Raw genomic sequence first — 15499 nt, 5'->3', positions numbered from 1 at the left:
ACTAGGCATTAGGAAAAATGTTCTGATATGATTAATGAAAGACTGAATTGCAGGTCTCCTTGGACATTCTACCCCTTCCTTCATTGGAGCTTTTGAGAGTTAAGAGTGCTGTGACAACAGTGTAGAGCTATAGCTGGTCTTGTGTGGGGTTCCCTGTCTGCATGACTTCTGAGGCCCCTTCTAGACACACTGTGATGCTTTTGAGATGCTACAAGTTGCTCTTTTATAAAGTGTGTATATGTACAAGTACACATGCTAGCCCTTCCTTCGTTGTGTGAAGTTCTTGGTTTATCACAGCCCTGTGTAGCAGTTTGTCGTGTTTGTTAATCAGCCACTGTGGGGGGAAAGACTTATTTTCTTGGTCAGGGTTGAAGTATCCATGATGAAAGAAGAGAAAGTCAAGATGCAGTGAAAAAACAGCTCTCTTGGCAGGCTCACATGGCAAATGGAGGGACCAGAAGGAGATGTCTAAAGGCAACCTAGTATGAGAAACAGTCTGAAAACTTAATTTGAAAATGAGGATTGGGAACTACTGTGTGTGGCTTTTGTTTTAGTCCTATTAGACAGAACAAGGCAGAATGAGGAAAAGCAGAGGTTTGATCCTAAAGGAAACCTTTAGGACCAAAGTGACTTAACCAGACTGTCTCAGAGCACTGTACGTTCAATGCTAACAGCCTGATTGAAATGCGACAGTGGTGTTACATAAATAACTAAACACGTTAACAGGTACAACTCTGTAAACCAAGATATCTTTTGTTGTATCCCTCCCAGCTGCATATGATTCAGCCTTTTAGTGAAGTTCCTTTAGTAGATCTGTGGTGTACCATAAGCTCACTTGTTTTTCTAATTCTCTTATATAGCTGAACACAGACTGGAACAAATATGATGACAGGTTAATGAAAGCAGCTGAAAGGGGCGATGTGGAAAAGGTTTCATCAATTCTTGCCAAAAAAGGGGTCAATCCTACTAAACTGGATGTGGAAGGGAGATCTGCGTAAGTAACTTCCAATACTACAATAATGGTCTTGGGAAGATAGTGGAAGTTACTCAATTCCCAAATCTTGCTGCTGCTCTAAAAACCTTTTAATATATAAATCTGTGTAATGCATCATGTTAGGCTTTAGCCTCATCTAGACTGGAATGCCCGGTAGCTAGAATTTAAAATTCTTGTAAACAATCTTCACTTCAGAGTGAAGGTCAGTATTTAAATGCTTGCTCTTGCCAAATTTTAATGTTAAAGAGAAATGGAAGGCATGTTGGTTTTTCACCTGGCTCGCTGATTCAAGGTAAATAATGATTATTTCTTCAAAAAGTCATCTTGTTCCTTAAAATAAAATCTCTAAAACTCTTAATTGGATTTGGACGCTGTCCAAAGCTGAATTTGTGCTGTGTAATGCTTTCAGTATGCAGCTGTTTGCTTTGACTTTCCTGATTAATAGTGCCATTTTTATGTATAAAACAGCTGTGCTTAAGCAAGGTATTTTCTATTTTTAGATTCCATGTTGTAGCATCAAAGGGAAACCTGGATTGCTTGAACACCATCCTTATTCATGGAGCTGATATCACAGCCACTGATGCTGCAGGTAGGCTTCCTCAACTGTCCAAATGCAACCTGCAGAAGTTCTCAGCTTGGCTTTTATTTTGGAGTCAGATTAAGCTAAACCATAGGATAGATCACCTTCCTTTCGATGGATTTCCCTATGGTTAGCAAAAAAAAAAAAATTGTCTGTGTGACTTGTTGCTGAAATTAGATCCTGAATTGATGTTGACTTCTCGTTTTAGGTAGAAATGCATTGCACCTAGCTGCAAAATACGGACATGCTTTATGTTTGCAGAAGCTGTTGCAGGTACTGAAAAATACAACTTGTCTATTGATATGGTTTTTCTTCTTGTGAAGAAGGAAAAAGGTGGTTTTAAATATACTGATTTGAAACTAGGATATGCCACTCATCTCTTTTTTTTTTTTTTAAACAATTACATCATTTTTAAAAATAAGACCATCATAGGAAAAAGACCTTTTCATATTGAATAAGCGGTTGTCACTGAAAAAGTGCTACAATAAACCAAATAAACATCTCTTCCTCTGTACATATAGACCATCAAATCAAGCTGTGGTTTCTACCTCTTAAAGAAAATGGAGTTGAGTGTCTTTTAAAGACTGGTGTTCCTTTTCTGAATATATTTGCATTTAGGAACAGTAACACTGAAAGGTCTGCTCAAGAGTAGTGTTTTCAAAAGATGAGCATTTATATGCATAATCTTTCATTAAAGAAACAATATTGGGGGGGTTGTCTTAGGTTTGTGTGATATTTATTTTTTTCTTAATTTATTCCTGGTCAGTTCATGCTAATTTGACTTAAAAAAAAAAAAAAAAACCAAAACACTTTTAATGGGTTCTTTTCATCCTCTGTTTACTTGATGCATGTCTGTGCAGATATAAATGGTGCATTTTCTGTGGAGTGCCAGAACTTGTAGCGGTACTGGTAGTGAAGGAGTAATGACAAGTAGCAAAGAATCTTGGCCATAGTGAACAAACATTTGAAAGTGTTTGTGAAACGTCTGAATTGCACGCATTCTTTGCACATTCCTAATTCTACAGCTTTTGATCAATGTGTTTAGAGCACTAAAGTACGTGTATCCATAGCTCTTTCTTTCCTGTATGTCACTATATTTGTGAACTACAAACTTTCTTTTTTTTTAATTCCTTTTTATTGCTTTAATTAACACCTCAAAACATATCATGTTTTCAAAGAGCCAGTCTGTATCCTAATTGACTGGGGTTACTTATTTTAACAGTACAACTGTCCAACGGAGAATGTGGATCTTCAAGGAAGAACTGCTCTTCATGATGCAGGTAACAGGTTTTGCTTTTCTGGTAACTGTAGTATGAAATCTAGATTTAATTAACAGATTAATTTTCAGATGGGCTATATTACTCTCAATTTTGGTGACTGTAGTAGGAGAAAATGTTTTGTTATGATGTTTGTCCTCAGTAGCAAACTCGTTAACAGACTTAGCGGAAGTTGTAGGTCTGAAAGTCTCTTCTGATGCCCCTGAATTGTCTCGTAAATTCTTAAGCAAGTGTCATGAGCAGTGTGTTAGAGCAATGATGTTAATAGGTTACAATACTTTTAATGAGGATGCAGACAATCCAGAGTAAGCTATGCAGTGTCTTGAACAGTAGTGTTTGATTTTCTTCACGTGCTTTTGAGGTGATTGTGTGAGAACTAAGTCATAGACCCTTGTCATGCTTTAACTTAGTTACATGAATGTTTGTGAAACAAAGATGCCCAAGGAGGTGTTTGGAGTTTGATGAAGGCTGTTTTCAGCAGTATAACTTGCACTTTCTTTTTCTCTTGAAAGCTATGTCAGACTGTTCCTCTAGCATACAACTACTGTGTGATCACGGGGCCTCAGTGAATTCAAAAGACGGAGTAAGTTGCTGCTTATAGCTCTTTCCTGTACAAACCCTATTGGAGTTCTTGTGCTTTCTCTGCTTTCTCTCCCTTTCCTTATTTCTTTTGCCCTTCCTCTCTTCAGGATGGGAGGACACCACTAGTGCTGGCCACTCAGATGTGTCGTCCCACAGTTTGTCAGCTTCTGATAGACCGCGGAGCGGATGTTAATGCCAGGGACAAACAAAACAGGTAATGTATGCAGAGTGTTGTCAGAATGCCTGCTGACATCTAAGGGTAGAAAGCTGTCCATTGGCTTTCAGGTTACAGAGTAAATGTACTAAATTTGGTGGGAAAAGACCTGTGGCTTAGTTCAGAAGTACATATGCCAATTCAATAATGCAGATAAGCTTGGCCTTTACTTATTGCTTGTTCTTGCATCTAAAATACATATAGGCTTGGTACTCCCAGCAGTGAAACAACAATTGTTTCTTTTTTAAGGGTTTGTCTGTACAAAGCTGCATCTTGCACCCTTTGGGATCAATATGCAAAATGGGTCATGACAAAAGTGGTACTCTGTCAAGAAGTACTTACATCCGATTGGAGCTCCAGAGGGACCTAAAGGCCTTGAAAATTTTGCTTTCTGTATTTATGGAAGGGGGTCAGGGGAAGGGTTTTCTATTTGTAGCTACTGCTTTGGCCAGTTATTTCTTGGAGGATGGCTGCCTGGGGGGCAATGGATGTGAGGCTGCTGTGGGACAAAGCATGGGTACTTGCATTGCATGCTCTGAAGCAGCAGGTGTTTGGAAGGCATTGCCAGGGCTCCCAAGCACTTGCCTGAACTTTGGCTAAACTTTTTGTCTTTTGTTTGTTGTGTCTATTGATGTTTGTATCTAAGTAGAGGGGAAGCCAAAAGTCCCATGAGTTTGCAAAACACTGAGTAGTGCTCTCAAAGGCAGTGGGTTTATACTGGGTTTCATGAAAGTATAGCTATTACAGTGTTTTTGTTTGCTTTTAACAAATATTTAAACGTTGACCAAATGACTTTTTTAAAGCTTAGTTTCCTCTCTTGATGGAGGAAAGATTCCTTGACTCAAGTTTCCATGATGAGACATAAGTGTATGAAGGGTTATTGCTGCAAGTGATGGCTCCATTAAAGCGTGAGATCCTTGAGTCTCTGAATGCAATCTTTCTCCCCATCCTCAGGACTGCCTTAATGTTAGGCTGTGAATACGGCTGCAAGGATGCAGTAGAAGTTTTGCTCAAAAATGGTGCGGATGTTAGTTTGACTGATGGCCTTGGTCATGACTGTGCTTACTATGCCAGAATTGGTGACAATATTGACATTTTGGCTTTAATAAAAGCTGCCGTTGAGGATTCCAGCAAAGGTATGAGGAACGTGGTTATAACAGTTTGCTGTTGTTCTTCATTTGAATTATGTGTCTTCCCACTGCTGTGTCTTCAGGAACTGTTCTTTGGAGGGCAACTGTAGTCCTTTAAACTAAAACATGATAAACTGCCTATTTGGGAGGGGAGAGAAGGCTTTTGGTTTCTGTTTGTTTTTAGTAAAGCTTTTAAGGTTAATGCAGGCTCTGATGCCTCAAGGTATTAACATTGCTGAACCTGGCATTGCAGTATTGATCATTGGAGTTACTTAGCCTTATTTATAGAAAAACTTTGTACTTGTGAATGTTTCCAGATTTGGGGGTGGGGGGAGGGGAGAGGAGGGAGTCTCTTACTTGAAATGTTCTCCCAAGACTGAAACATTATAGAAAAAACAGAATATGTTGTATGAGTCTGAATGAAATGCATTTTTAACTTAACTGTTTTTGTGGTGCTTTTTTAGCGAGAGGTTCCATGAAGAAAGGGCAGCCTGAACAAAAGGTAAGGCTTATTACACTACGCGTCTCCTATGGCTAGTTTCTGAAGAAAGTGTGAGAGGACACACAGCCTTAGTGAAGTTTCGTTCTTTTGTAGCATTATCCCCTTCTATTTTCCTGTCGGGGTGAAAAAAAGAGTTACAATGCAGTGCCCAGAGTGACTATGGATTTTTGAGCCTGGTTTGGGGCCAGTGTTCATTTCTGTTAAACTTTCTGCTGTCTAGAGCTGGAGGTGAGCTATTGCTGAACAAGGAGCTGGCTTTTGTGTGTCACTGCAGCACCTTCAAAAACTTGTTGTTCTGTGAAGGTGTCCCCCACCTTTATGTTCCCAAGGTGGGGACACCTTACACTTTAAAAACAGGTGGGGTGGTGGGAATAAAACTGACTAAGCAAGATTTTTTTTTTTTATTCAAATGTTCAGTATGTATCACAGAAAGATTACAGGTGTGTGCTATAAATTTCCTTCCATAAGGTACTGATGAATGTGTAGTATTTTCTTTTCTGAACATCAGTGCCTCATTTGATAGAGGGCAATGTAATAATTGTGAAATATTTCAAGACTTTGTAATTTCAGGATTCATAATGCTAACTAAATGCCTGATGCTGCTCAGCAGACCTGTTACTTTAAGATTTATGCTACATGTGTATGCTGCAGGTCAAACACTTTATGTACTTTTTTCTGCCTACTGGCTTCCTGCCACATCTTTATACTGAAATACAGCTCTAACTTTGAGAAAAGATTGTAACATCTATTCAACCTGTTCAGAGAGGCTTTGGAGATACTCCTAGCACAAGAGTAATATCAGAGATGCATGAAACTTGAAAGAGGTAGAACGCAAGCTGCTGACTTCTGACCACTGAAACGCAGTATACCGCTGGCGTTACTGAGAGGGTGATTAAGATTGTGCCATGATGCACAATTAGTTCGGTAACTCTTGAATTCTTAACTTCATATGTAGCTGCAAAGATTCCCTGTGTAATCAGATGGTGTGTCTATTTCTATCGGGGAAAATATCCAGTGATGTGCATATTCAGGATTAGAGTTTTGACAAGCATCCCATTTACTGTCTGGATGAGATCATGAGTGACCTCTTACTGAGAAGCAATTTGTCAGAACGGGAATGTTGGTGGTATTGCCCCCCAGTGGAAGCCGAAATGATGGCTGAGAGCAGCCCTCTGTCCCCAGAAAAGGATGTCTTCAGAAAGCATCGGGAATATAAATTAATACTTTACTGTTGCAATAACAGATTACTAATATGTCACAAAAGTGGAATCGGCTTCACGCGCAGGAAGAGGTGAATGTCAAGCTCTATCAGAAAGAACATAATGCTCAGGTAAGCGAGGAGGATTTCTGACTTGCGTGTTCCCATGTGCAGAATGAACCAGACATACTAAAGACAAGACAAGATGTGCTTGTAAAATAAGCATTAGCATTTCTGTTACGAAAGGTCATATATATTGCTGTTTACTTAAAACTTAATTGCATGAATGTAATGTGGCAATTATGCAGATAAACTGTAAACTCTTTCAGGAAAAAAACTTGTGTAACATAGTTGCCAGTCTCTTCATGTGTTAACCCTGTCCATCTCTTAACCTTCTGTTTACTACTTTCACCTGCAGTAAAATCATTGGGTCACAAACCAGGAAGACTTTTTTTGTTGTTTAACATTCTCCAGAGAGATGTTTAAGTGTCTTACTAAAGACAACCTGTATCATAACTGTTCTACTAACTAGTGTTAATTTTCTTATCTTGTTACTATATCATTACAGTTTTCAAAAAGGTAAATGATGTTTTAAGCTACGGGGAACAAACCACTGAAAAATTTAGGCCTTTGTTCTGAAATGCTTTGTAATAAAAGAATAAAAATCTCTAAATGGAAATTTTCTGCTTTGAGCTAACGTAGTTACCGGTTAAGGCAGGGATTATTAGGCAGGAGTTATAAATCCAACATGTAAAAGTGATAGGTCTTGGCACCATCAATCCGTTCAGTGCTCACATGCAAGCAATAAAGCATGTTTTTAAGTTACTTGAGCGATTCTTGTGGCTGCTGGAGCAGTTAGCACACTTAAAGGTTGCTATTTTTCATGCCGGTGAGGCTTTTCCATTACACCTTTGGCTGCAGTGTTTGGGTTTCAGGAACTGTTTTAACATTTGTTATTTTTACATGTTAACAGACAGCAGATAAGCAGCCTCTTGAGTGCTGTCAACATTGAATGTAATCTTGCTCTGCTCATACTTTCAAAACCTGTATGTTCACTTATATGAGAATGAGCTATCTAGAGCTGAAAAGCTTGAAGACTCTGGAGCTTGTGCTTATGTAAACCTTCAGAACCAAACAGACCTGGTGTAAGGCCACAAAATCATTAGGGGATGTGTTAGGCAAGGCTTGGCGTTAATGACCGTTACAATTGTTGGTTCAGATTCTTTAGTTTTCCCAAGTGAGCGTAGTGTGGTGGTGTTTTTCTTTAACTTTATTTTTTACTTACTTTTAAGGAATTGGAGTTAGAAAATCAAGATTTGAAAGATCGAATGAGAGAAGTGCAAGAAGAGCAAAGGATGCTGCTGGATAGAATCAGTGGGCTACAACTACAATTGAATGAGGTAAACCTCTAGTATTGGAACAACCCAACTTGAAAGCTGTAATAACTACCCGATGCTGACAGTGAAGGCTGGTAGAAGGAGAAAGGAAAGCATGTGTAATTAGAGTTCACTGCTTTCCTGTGAATTATTTCTGTATGTGTCACTGTCACTTTCTTCTGCTGCAGAAGCCTTTAGTCTTGTAATAATGTTCAAAATGTGAGGAGACCTGTTACAATGTCACTCACTGATACTCATAAATTTGAGCGATAACACTCATGGCTATATTTTGCAATGTAATGTGAACCATGAGGTGTTCTGGCATGCTGTAATTTGGAGAGTAAACTTCATCTGCACAACTAAATGTAGGTGTTGTGTGTCAGTACTTTATTGCAGCCACTACTTATTTCCAGCTGTTACTGTAAGTGGAAACAGAAAAATCTTCAATTGGCAAAAACAGAAATAAAGGCTTTCAGTAGGGAATTTCTCACTCCAATTTTAAAAACCGTGTTGTTTTTTTTTTTTAAAAAAAGTTCCCTCCTCTTAGAGGTCTAAATATGACCAGTAGAATTCAGGAAGAAAATAAAAGCGGGATTTTTTTTTTTCTTTGTGGAGGCTCACATTTATTCCTTCACTGTATTTTTGTAGGGGTGCATTTTAAAAGTGTATGCAGCTTCCACTAAATGTAGCACATGGATAGAAAGAATATTTCTTCTTGGAATCATGGGCTTGTCTCAACTTCCCTCTTAAGCATTGCCTTTATAAAACAAACTCCTTAATTCCCACTTTCCAAAATCAGCAAGCTTCTACTGAAAAACTATACTCTTCTGCCTCAGTGGTGTGTGATCTAGATAATAGAAAAGATATTCTAGTTTCCTAGTAAGCATGTCAAGACACATTGCTCTGTCAAACATCCCTAACTTCTGTTTATTTCTCTTGCCAGAGGTTAATGAAAGGGGAACAGTCAGAAGCATGTAGCATTAGGAACTGGGGTAGACTTGGCAACTAATGAATTGTATATAAGCCCCTTAAACACTATTGAAAATGATTCGTGGGGGAATTTTTTTTGTTATTTTTGCAGGAGCAAATGTTTGCAGATGATCTTGAAAATGAGGTACGATATACCACCTTAAAGTGTAATGGAACTATGAAACAGGGGAAGTGGCTATTGCGTTTAAGTAATGGTATTTAAAAACTATGGAGATAAGAAAAACTACCTATAAATACTAAATGAAATATCTACTGATATGTACTCCGTTCATACGGCTGCACAGCATTTCTGTTACTGCAAATATATGTAAATCCCTATGGCACCTTTACAGCAGACTTAGATAAGTATCTCTTTAGTGACTTTAATGCAAGACTAATAAATGTGAATAAATTAAACAATAGCAAATTATGTTGGTGCATATTCCCTTGGCTTATTCTTCAAGACTCCTTTTGTAGAGGAGCAGTGTTGCAGAAGAACTTCAGAACCAAAAACTTAGGGATGCTTTCAGTGCTGATCTTGGTTGAAGCTCTCCCTGAACTTTTTCAAAAGTTGCTTGAGATCTTATCAATCTGGCCATTCTTGTGGCTTTGGCTATTTGGCACTCTTTCTCTTTCAGAAAGATGAGTTGAAGAAAATCCTAACTACAAAGGAAAAACAGCAGGAAGAAAGCTTAAGAACTATTGAAGCTCTCAAAGCTAAACTCAAATATTATGAAGTACGTTAATTGATTTGAAATATAATATAGAAATTGATATTTGCAGTACTAAAAACTTAAGCAATTTAAAATTCTTGAAAGTCTTAAATTGTTACCTTGTTGTAAAAGCTTTCCCTGCCCTTTAATCCCTAGATTAACATATAGTAAAAATTTAGAATGAGTTTTCAGCTTTATTTTTGTGTTTCTTGCTGTTTGCTTTTAGGTTGACTTTGTGGGATCTGGAAGTAACTTTGGTAATAGTAAGTATGTTTAATTCTTAAAACTTGCCAGGCATGATGCGGTGTTAGACTACATAGACAAAGGGTGGGGTTTTTTCTTGTCATCTCTTCCTGTTGTTGGTCTTACCTATAGCTGAGCATAATGTGTGTGTCCACACTTCACACCTCAGGAGGGAGTCAGCTGACCCCAGTTGGGTTTGTACCCCAGTGGGAGGGCACTATTGATCAGTCTCGCTTAGGAGTGACTGGTCTTGGGAAATGTGCATTGTAACTCTGCCACATCTTCTAAAAACATGAAAAACACGCTGATCGAGATCTCCGCTCCAAACTGAGTCTTCCCCTTTCCATTCTTCATATTTTAAACAACACTCATGTCTAGCTCATGCCAAGAAAACCATGGTCACTTTTAGGACTGAGTGTAGGCAGGTTTGAAAGAGACTTTAAACACAAGACCTCAGCTTACACTTCGATTAGAAATTATTCCATTTCCAGAAACTTAAAGCTTTTGCATCCAACTTGGTTATAGGCCTGTGTTACACTTGTGTAATTTAAAATGTTACTTAATCTGTCCTGAGCCGTGGTGAGAGGTGTTTGGCTGCCTGTCGGGAAGGGTAGTTTATTTAGAGTGCAAGGGGATGCTTTTTCCTGGTATGTTCGTGTGCAGACATGCAGCTAGCTCAAGGTGGCCTTCATGATGGTTTTGCAGAATAATTTATCTAGCTTAGTAGCATAGTAAGGGTATTTTTTACTTAGGAGGAGTTTGTCCAGACTTCCTCTGTGACTTAAGTAAGGTGGAGTTGTAATACCAAGCACTTAAATACCAACCCGCAGCCTAGTGCGGTCCCATTGAACACAATAACATTAGGAAGGAAAATCGTAATTCTTGTGATTTATGTGTTACTGTTTTTAAACAAAGACTAAATGCTGTTTGCTTTGCAAATCTAGGAAAAGAAGATTTATTACTTAAACAAGGACAAGTGTTTGCTGTGGAGTCACAGGTAGTAATTTTCTTGCCACTCGAGACAATTTTAAGATAGTTATACTTGGGAAAGCTAAATATATTTAGAAGCGTATGTATATTAAACATTGCTTCTGAGTACACTTTCAATACTACTGGCTGTGCTATGTTTATTTTTAACTGCTGGTGCCCTCTAGAGTTACATCTGTGACATTGCTTTAAATGCTGTGAAATTGTTGGTTGCTGAATGGTCTGGTCTGTAATGAGCATTCTTAAAACTGAATCAACAGACGACCGGGTTAACAGTCAGTGTAAAGTACAATTGTTTGTTCATCTCCATAAGTTTTTTTTCTACTTTAAATTCAGCTAAGATTCAGAACAGACTATTTTCCTGCCAGCTATACAATAATTTCCTGCCAATTTTGTTTGCTGATAGCTAGCTACCTTTTAAAGCAACAATTCGGTTATAAACAAGGTCTATCAAACCCTTAGAGCGAGTCATATGTGATAGGGGTTGGTCCTAACTGACAAACAGTTCTTACACTTGAGTATTTCAGCTGTAATGCTTCCAGAAGCGAGCAATGGCCAGAAATAAATCTGTACATCCTATGCTTTTGTGCCAGATTTCACTGGTGTATGTATTTGTATGTTCTGCTGGTAACACAAAAATCCAGTCTCTTCTGCTGTGTTTTACATAAAGTTATCCCAATGGCCTTAGGATCTTTTTTTTTTTTTTTTTTTTTTATTCTTAGTTGAAGTTTAAGATGAGTTTGTGTAATTCTCTTCTCTTCTGCTCCCCCCCCCCTTTTTTTTTTAAAAAAACCAAAAATGTGGGCACAAAAAGCCAACCAACCAAAAAAACCCAAACCATGTCCCAAGCAGGAATTAAGTGGCTCTAAGCTAGCCATGTCTGGCAGCTACCTGCTGCTTTCTGGTCCTTGGAACGTGAACGGGATCACTGGAGCAAGCCTGTGCCATGGAGTAGCCATCATGGCTGGTAGTGAATACCATGTGACAGCACGGCAAAACTATTCTGTGTTTCTTGATATAGCCTTTACCGGACAGTAAAGAACTGTGTGTTTTCCTCAGTCTTTTCAGAGAGAAGGTTCTGTTAACCACGGCATACTCTGTTCTGATTCCTTTTAAAATTATGCTCGCATGCTGGAGGGGTGGGGTAATTCTCTTAAAATTTCTTCTAGTGGCCGAGTGATTAAATATGAATAACAAGGGAAATGAAGTGAATATACTATACCTGGACTTTAATCTCGGTAGGGTGCAATGATTGGGCAAAAACAGTAATGTAGATCTATATTCAAGACTTTTACTGTTAAAAGCTGAAATACACACGTTCTGTAATATGGGCCAGAACAGATTAGTGTGTTTCTTAGAAAAAAAATCTCTCAGACAAATCTTATGCTCATATCAACATAGGTTTAAGACAGTTATGGGTATGACAAGTCATATGACTTGTCAAACTTGTGAATGTGTATCCATTTTTGTGCCAATTTATCTTCAGTCAAGGTCTATGCTGAGACCCCTGGAGCTCTCCCTGCCTAACCAGTCATCCGGTTCAGAGAAGGAAACTTTAAAGAAAGAACTTGACAACATGAGGACCTGCTATGGTGCAGCAAAAGAAGAAATTAGCAAATTGCAGAGAGAACTGTCTCACAAGGTATCTGAATGCAAAGCTTTGGCATCAGAGTGTGAAAGAACCAAAGCGGAATCTGATGGACAGATAAAACAACTGGAAGATGCTTTAAAAGATGTGCAGAAAAGAATGTTTGACTCTGAAGGCAAAGTTAAGCAAATGCAGACCCACTTTCTTGCTCTGAAAGATCACCTGACTAACGAAGCTGCTTCGGGAAACAGTAAGCTAACAGAGGAGCTGAAGGATCAGTTGAAAGAAATGAAAACGAAGTATGAAGGAGCCTCTGCTGAAGTGGGAAAACTAAGGAACCAGATTAAGCAGAATGAATTGCTGGTGGCAGAATTTAAGAGAGATGAAGGAAGGCTAGTGGAGGAAAATAAAAGGTTGCAGAAGGAACTTGTTAAGTTGGAGATGGAGCGAGATAAAAGGGGAAGAAGTGTCATGGAGTTAGAAGGGCAGCTCAAAGAAACGGCAGCAAAGTTAGCCTGCTCTGTACCTTCAGAGAAATTTGAGAACATGAAGAGTTTGTTATCAAACGAGGTGAATGAGAAAGCAAGGAAGTTAGCAGAGATGGAAGGAGATCATGAAAAACTGCAGGCAGAAATTCTGCTTTTGAAGAGGGAATCTGAGAGTCAGAAAGCTAAGCTTGCCCAGCATGTAAAGCCTGAAGACTATGAACAAATGAGGAGTGGGTTTGAGCAAAAAAATGTGGAACTTGGGAAGACAATTTCTGAATTTTCACAGAAGAATCAGACTCTGCAGAAGGAACTTGAAAGATTGCAGATCGATAATAAGATGCTTAAGCAGCAAATCCAAATGCTAAAAACTGAAATTAAAAGCCAGAATGTGCCTTTAAAAATTCACGAAGAATTGAAGAAAACAAATGATCTGGCTGTTGGTGACCTGACCAAAAAGCTTTTTGAAATAACAAAGAAGTACAATGAAAGCAAAACAGAAGCTGAAAAGTTGCTGGCAGAGAAGAACAACTTAAGTGAGAATATTGGCCACTACCAAGCTGTGTACCTGTCCCCAGAGCAGCACAAAAAGGAAGTGGAAGCTTTAAAATCTCATGTTACTGAACTTGAAAAGCAGCTTGCTGAAATGCAGAAAAAGTATGATGATGAACAAGCAAAAGCATGCAAACTGGTCTCTGAAAATGCAGTCATAAGAGAGACTCTCAGGGATCAGTATGTGTTGGCTACGACACACGAGGAGATTAAAACAGTCTTGAATAACACGCTGGAAAAGACTAATAGGGAGCTGTCGGATCTGAAGGGAAAAACTGAAGAGATAAAGCAAGAATTCATGAGGGTAAATGAAGAAAATGGAACTCTGAAAAATAAGGTGAAACTCTTACAGAATCAATTACAAACTGAGTATATAAGTTTAAAAGATCATGAAACTACAGTGACTACTTTAAATAAAAGCCTGCAAGAGCTTCAGGAGAACAATGTTGCTATTATGGCTGAATATAAGAGGGGTCAAGAAGAAATTTTACAGTTGCACGCAGAAATTGAAGCCCAAAAGAAGGAACTTGACACAATTCAAGAGTGCATTAAGTCAAAATATGCCCCAGTTGCCTCCTTTGAAGCCAGAGAGCAAAGCTTTGAAGCCACAGTGAAAGAATTAAAAGCACAGTTGCAGGAACAGACGCAGAAGTGCAGAGAAAGTGAGGAGGAAAACAAGAAGTGCAAACAGGAGAATGAAAAGCTCAAAAATGGTGTCTTGTCCATCCAGAATGACTTGCAGCAGAACTACATCCTTGCTGAAAAATCCCGTGAAATGGAAAAAATGTTTGCAAGCAAAATGGAGGAGTTGAATAAGCAATTGAGAGATTTGCTGCAGAAATACACAGGCGAAAAAGAAGAGCAGGATGAGCTGCAGGAGGGTACTGAGCAGCCCATAGCTGTGCAGGCTCAGCATCTTTCAGCAGAACAAATTGAAGCCTTGAAGAAGGCACTTGGTCACACTATAGAAGATCTAAAGGAAGCTCTGAGAAGTAAGAAGGAATGTTATGACAAAGAAACAGTAAAAGTGGAAGAACTACAGCAGGAATTGTCAGGACTAAAGAAGTCTTCAGTACCTTTGGTAGAATATACACAAATGAAGGAAATGCTGGAACAAGAAATTGCAGCCATCAAAAACAGCTTGAAAGAAAAGGAAGAAGAAAACCAAGTCAAAAATGAGGAAATCTTGAAGCTGCAGTCTGAGATTCAGCTTACTCAACAAGCTTTAGCAGACCTGGAGAGCAAAGAAGTGATTGACATTTCAGAATACAAATCCATGAAAAGTACTCTGGAGGCCCAGCTGGATAGCATAGCTGAAAATTTGTCCAATATGAATAAAAAGTATGAGGAAGCATGTGAGGAGGCTTTGCAGGCTAAAAAGAGTGAGCTTTCTTTAAAGGATGAAAAGGAGTTGCTTCAGTTACGGAGTTGCAGTATTGAGCAAGAAATTAAAGACCAGAAAGAAAGGTGTGATAAATCATTGACAACAATTATTGACCTGCAGAAGAGAATACAGGAATCTGCAAAGCAGGTAGAAGCCAAGGATAACAAGGTAGGATGTCAGATAGTCCCTTACTGCTAAATTGAAAATGGCAGGAGCATTAGCTTGACTTCAAATAGAGCTACTGAAATATTCAAGTATGACTCTGTACTGAGCGTTAGGGACCCAGGACAGGCCCAAATCTGCTAAGATGAAATCCTGGCTTTGTTTGCATTATACTAAGTTTTTCTAATTCCTTGTATGTTTCAAACATCGTATGTTGTATTTAAACTCTGTTAAAACTTCCAAGCTGGGTTTTAGACTTTTGGGGTGTCAGCTCATTCTTCCATTGGAGCTGTATTTGTTTAGCATCTCAGGCTTGCCTTCTGATGGTTCATTGCTCTTTTTGGAAATTAGACCTAGAATATCTTTACAGCATAGATCACTTCTGTCGCTGCCTGGCCTCCAGGGTCCATACCTTACAGATTTCAATGCTAGGAAGCAGCATGTGAACCAGTGATAGCATGTCATGAAAATGAGGTGTTTTATCTTTGAAGTCCCTTAGCCAGTGTCACGGCAATCTAGAACAAAATCCTTCAATGCTTGCTGATCTTCATCAATCTTTAAAA

General features: G+C 38.7%; 1 protein-coding gene across 1 annotated transcript in view; it reads left to right on the top strand.

Annotated features, from left to right (window-relative positions):
- The window catches only part of UACA (uveal autoantigen with coiled-coil domains and ankyrin repeats), a 34050-nt gene that overhangs the window by 14679 nt on the left and 3872 nt on the right, over positions 1 to 15499 (top strand). The window contains exons 2-16 of the mRNA XM_082488709.1: positions 861 to 994; positions 1495 to 1583; positions 1783 to 1847; positions 2797 to 2854; positions 3364 to 3434; positions 3541 to 3647; positions 4602 to 4783; positions 5242 to 5279; positions 6523 to 6609; positions 7770 to 7877; positions 8935 to 8967; positions 9461 to 9559; positions 9762 to 9798; positions 10723 to 10775; positions 12252 to 14942. Coding sequence (XP_082344835.1) covers positions 861 to 994; positions 1495 to 1583; positions 1783 to 1847; positions 2797 to 2854; positions 3364 to 3434; positions 3541 to 3647; positions 4602 to 4783; positions 5242 to 5279; positions 6523 to 6609; positions 7770 to 7877; positions 8935 to 8967; positions 9461 to 9559; positions 9762 to 9798; positions 10723 to 10775; positions 12252 to 14942 — 3852 coding nt within the window. The remainder of the gene's footprint in view (positions 1 to 860; positions 995 to 1494; positions 1584 to 1782; positions 1848 to 2796; positions 2855 to 3363; positions 3435 to 3540; positions 3648 to 4601; positions 4784 to 5241; positions 5280 to 6522; positions 6610 to 7769; positions 7878 to 8934; positions 8968 to 9460; positions 9560 to 9761; positions 9799 to 10722; positions 10776 to 12251; positions 14943 to 15499) is intronic.

Source organism: Vanellus vanellus (assembly GCF_965231255.1).
Source record: "Vanellus vanellus genome assembly, chromosome: 11".
NCBI classification, from domain to species: Eukaryota; Metazoa; Chordata; class Aves; order Charadriiformes; family Charadriidae; genus Vanellus; species Vanellus vanellus.
This window is presented reverse-complemented; position numbering and strand designations above follow the sequence as displayed.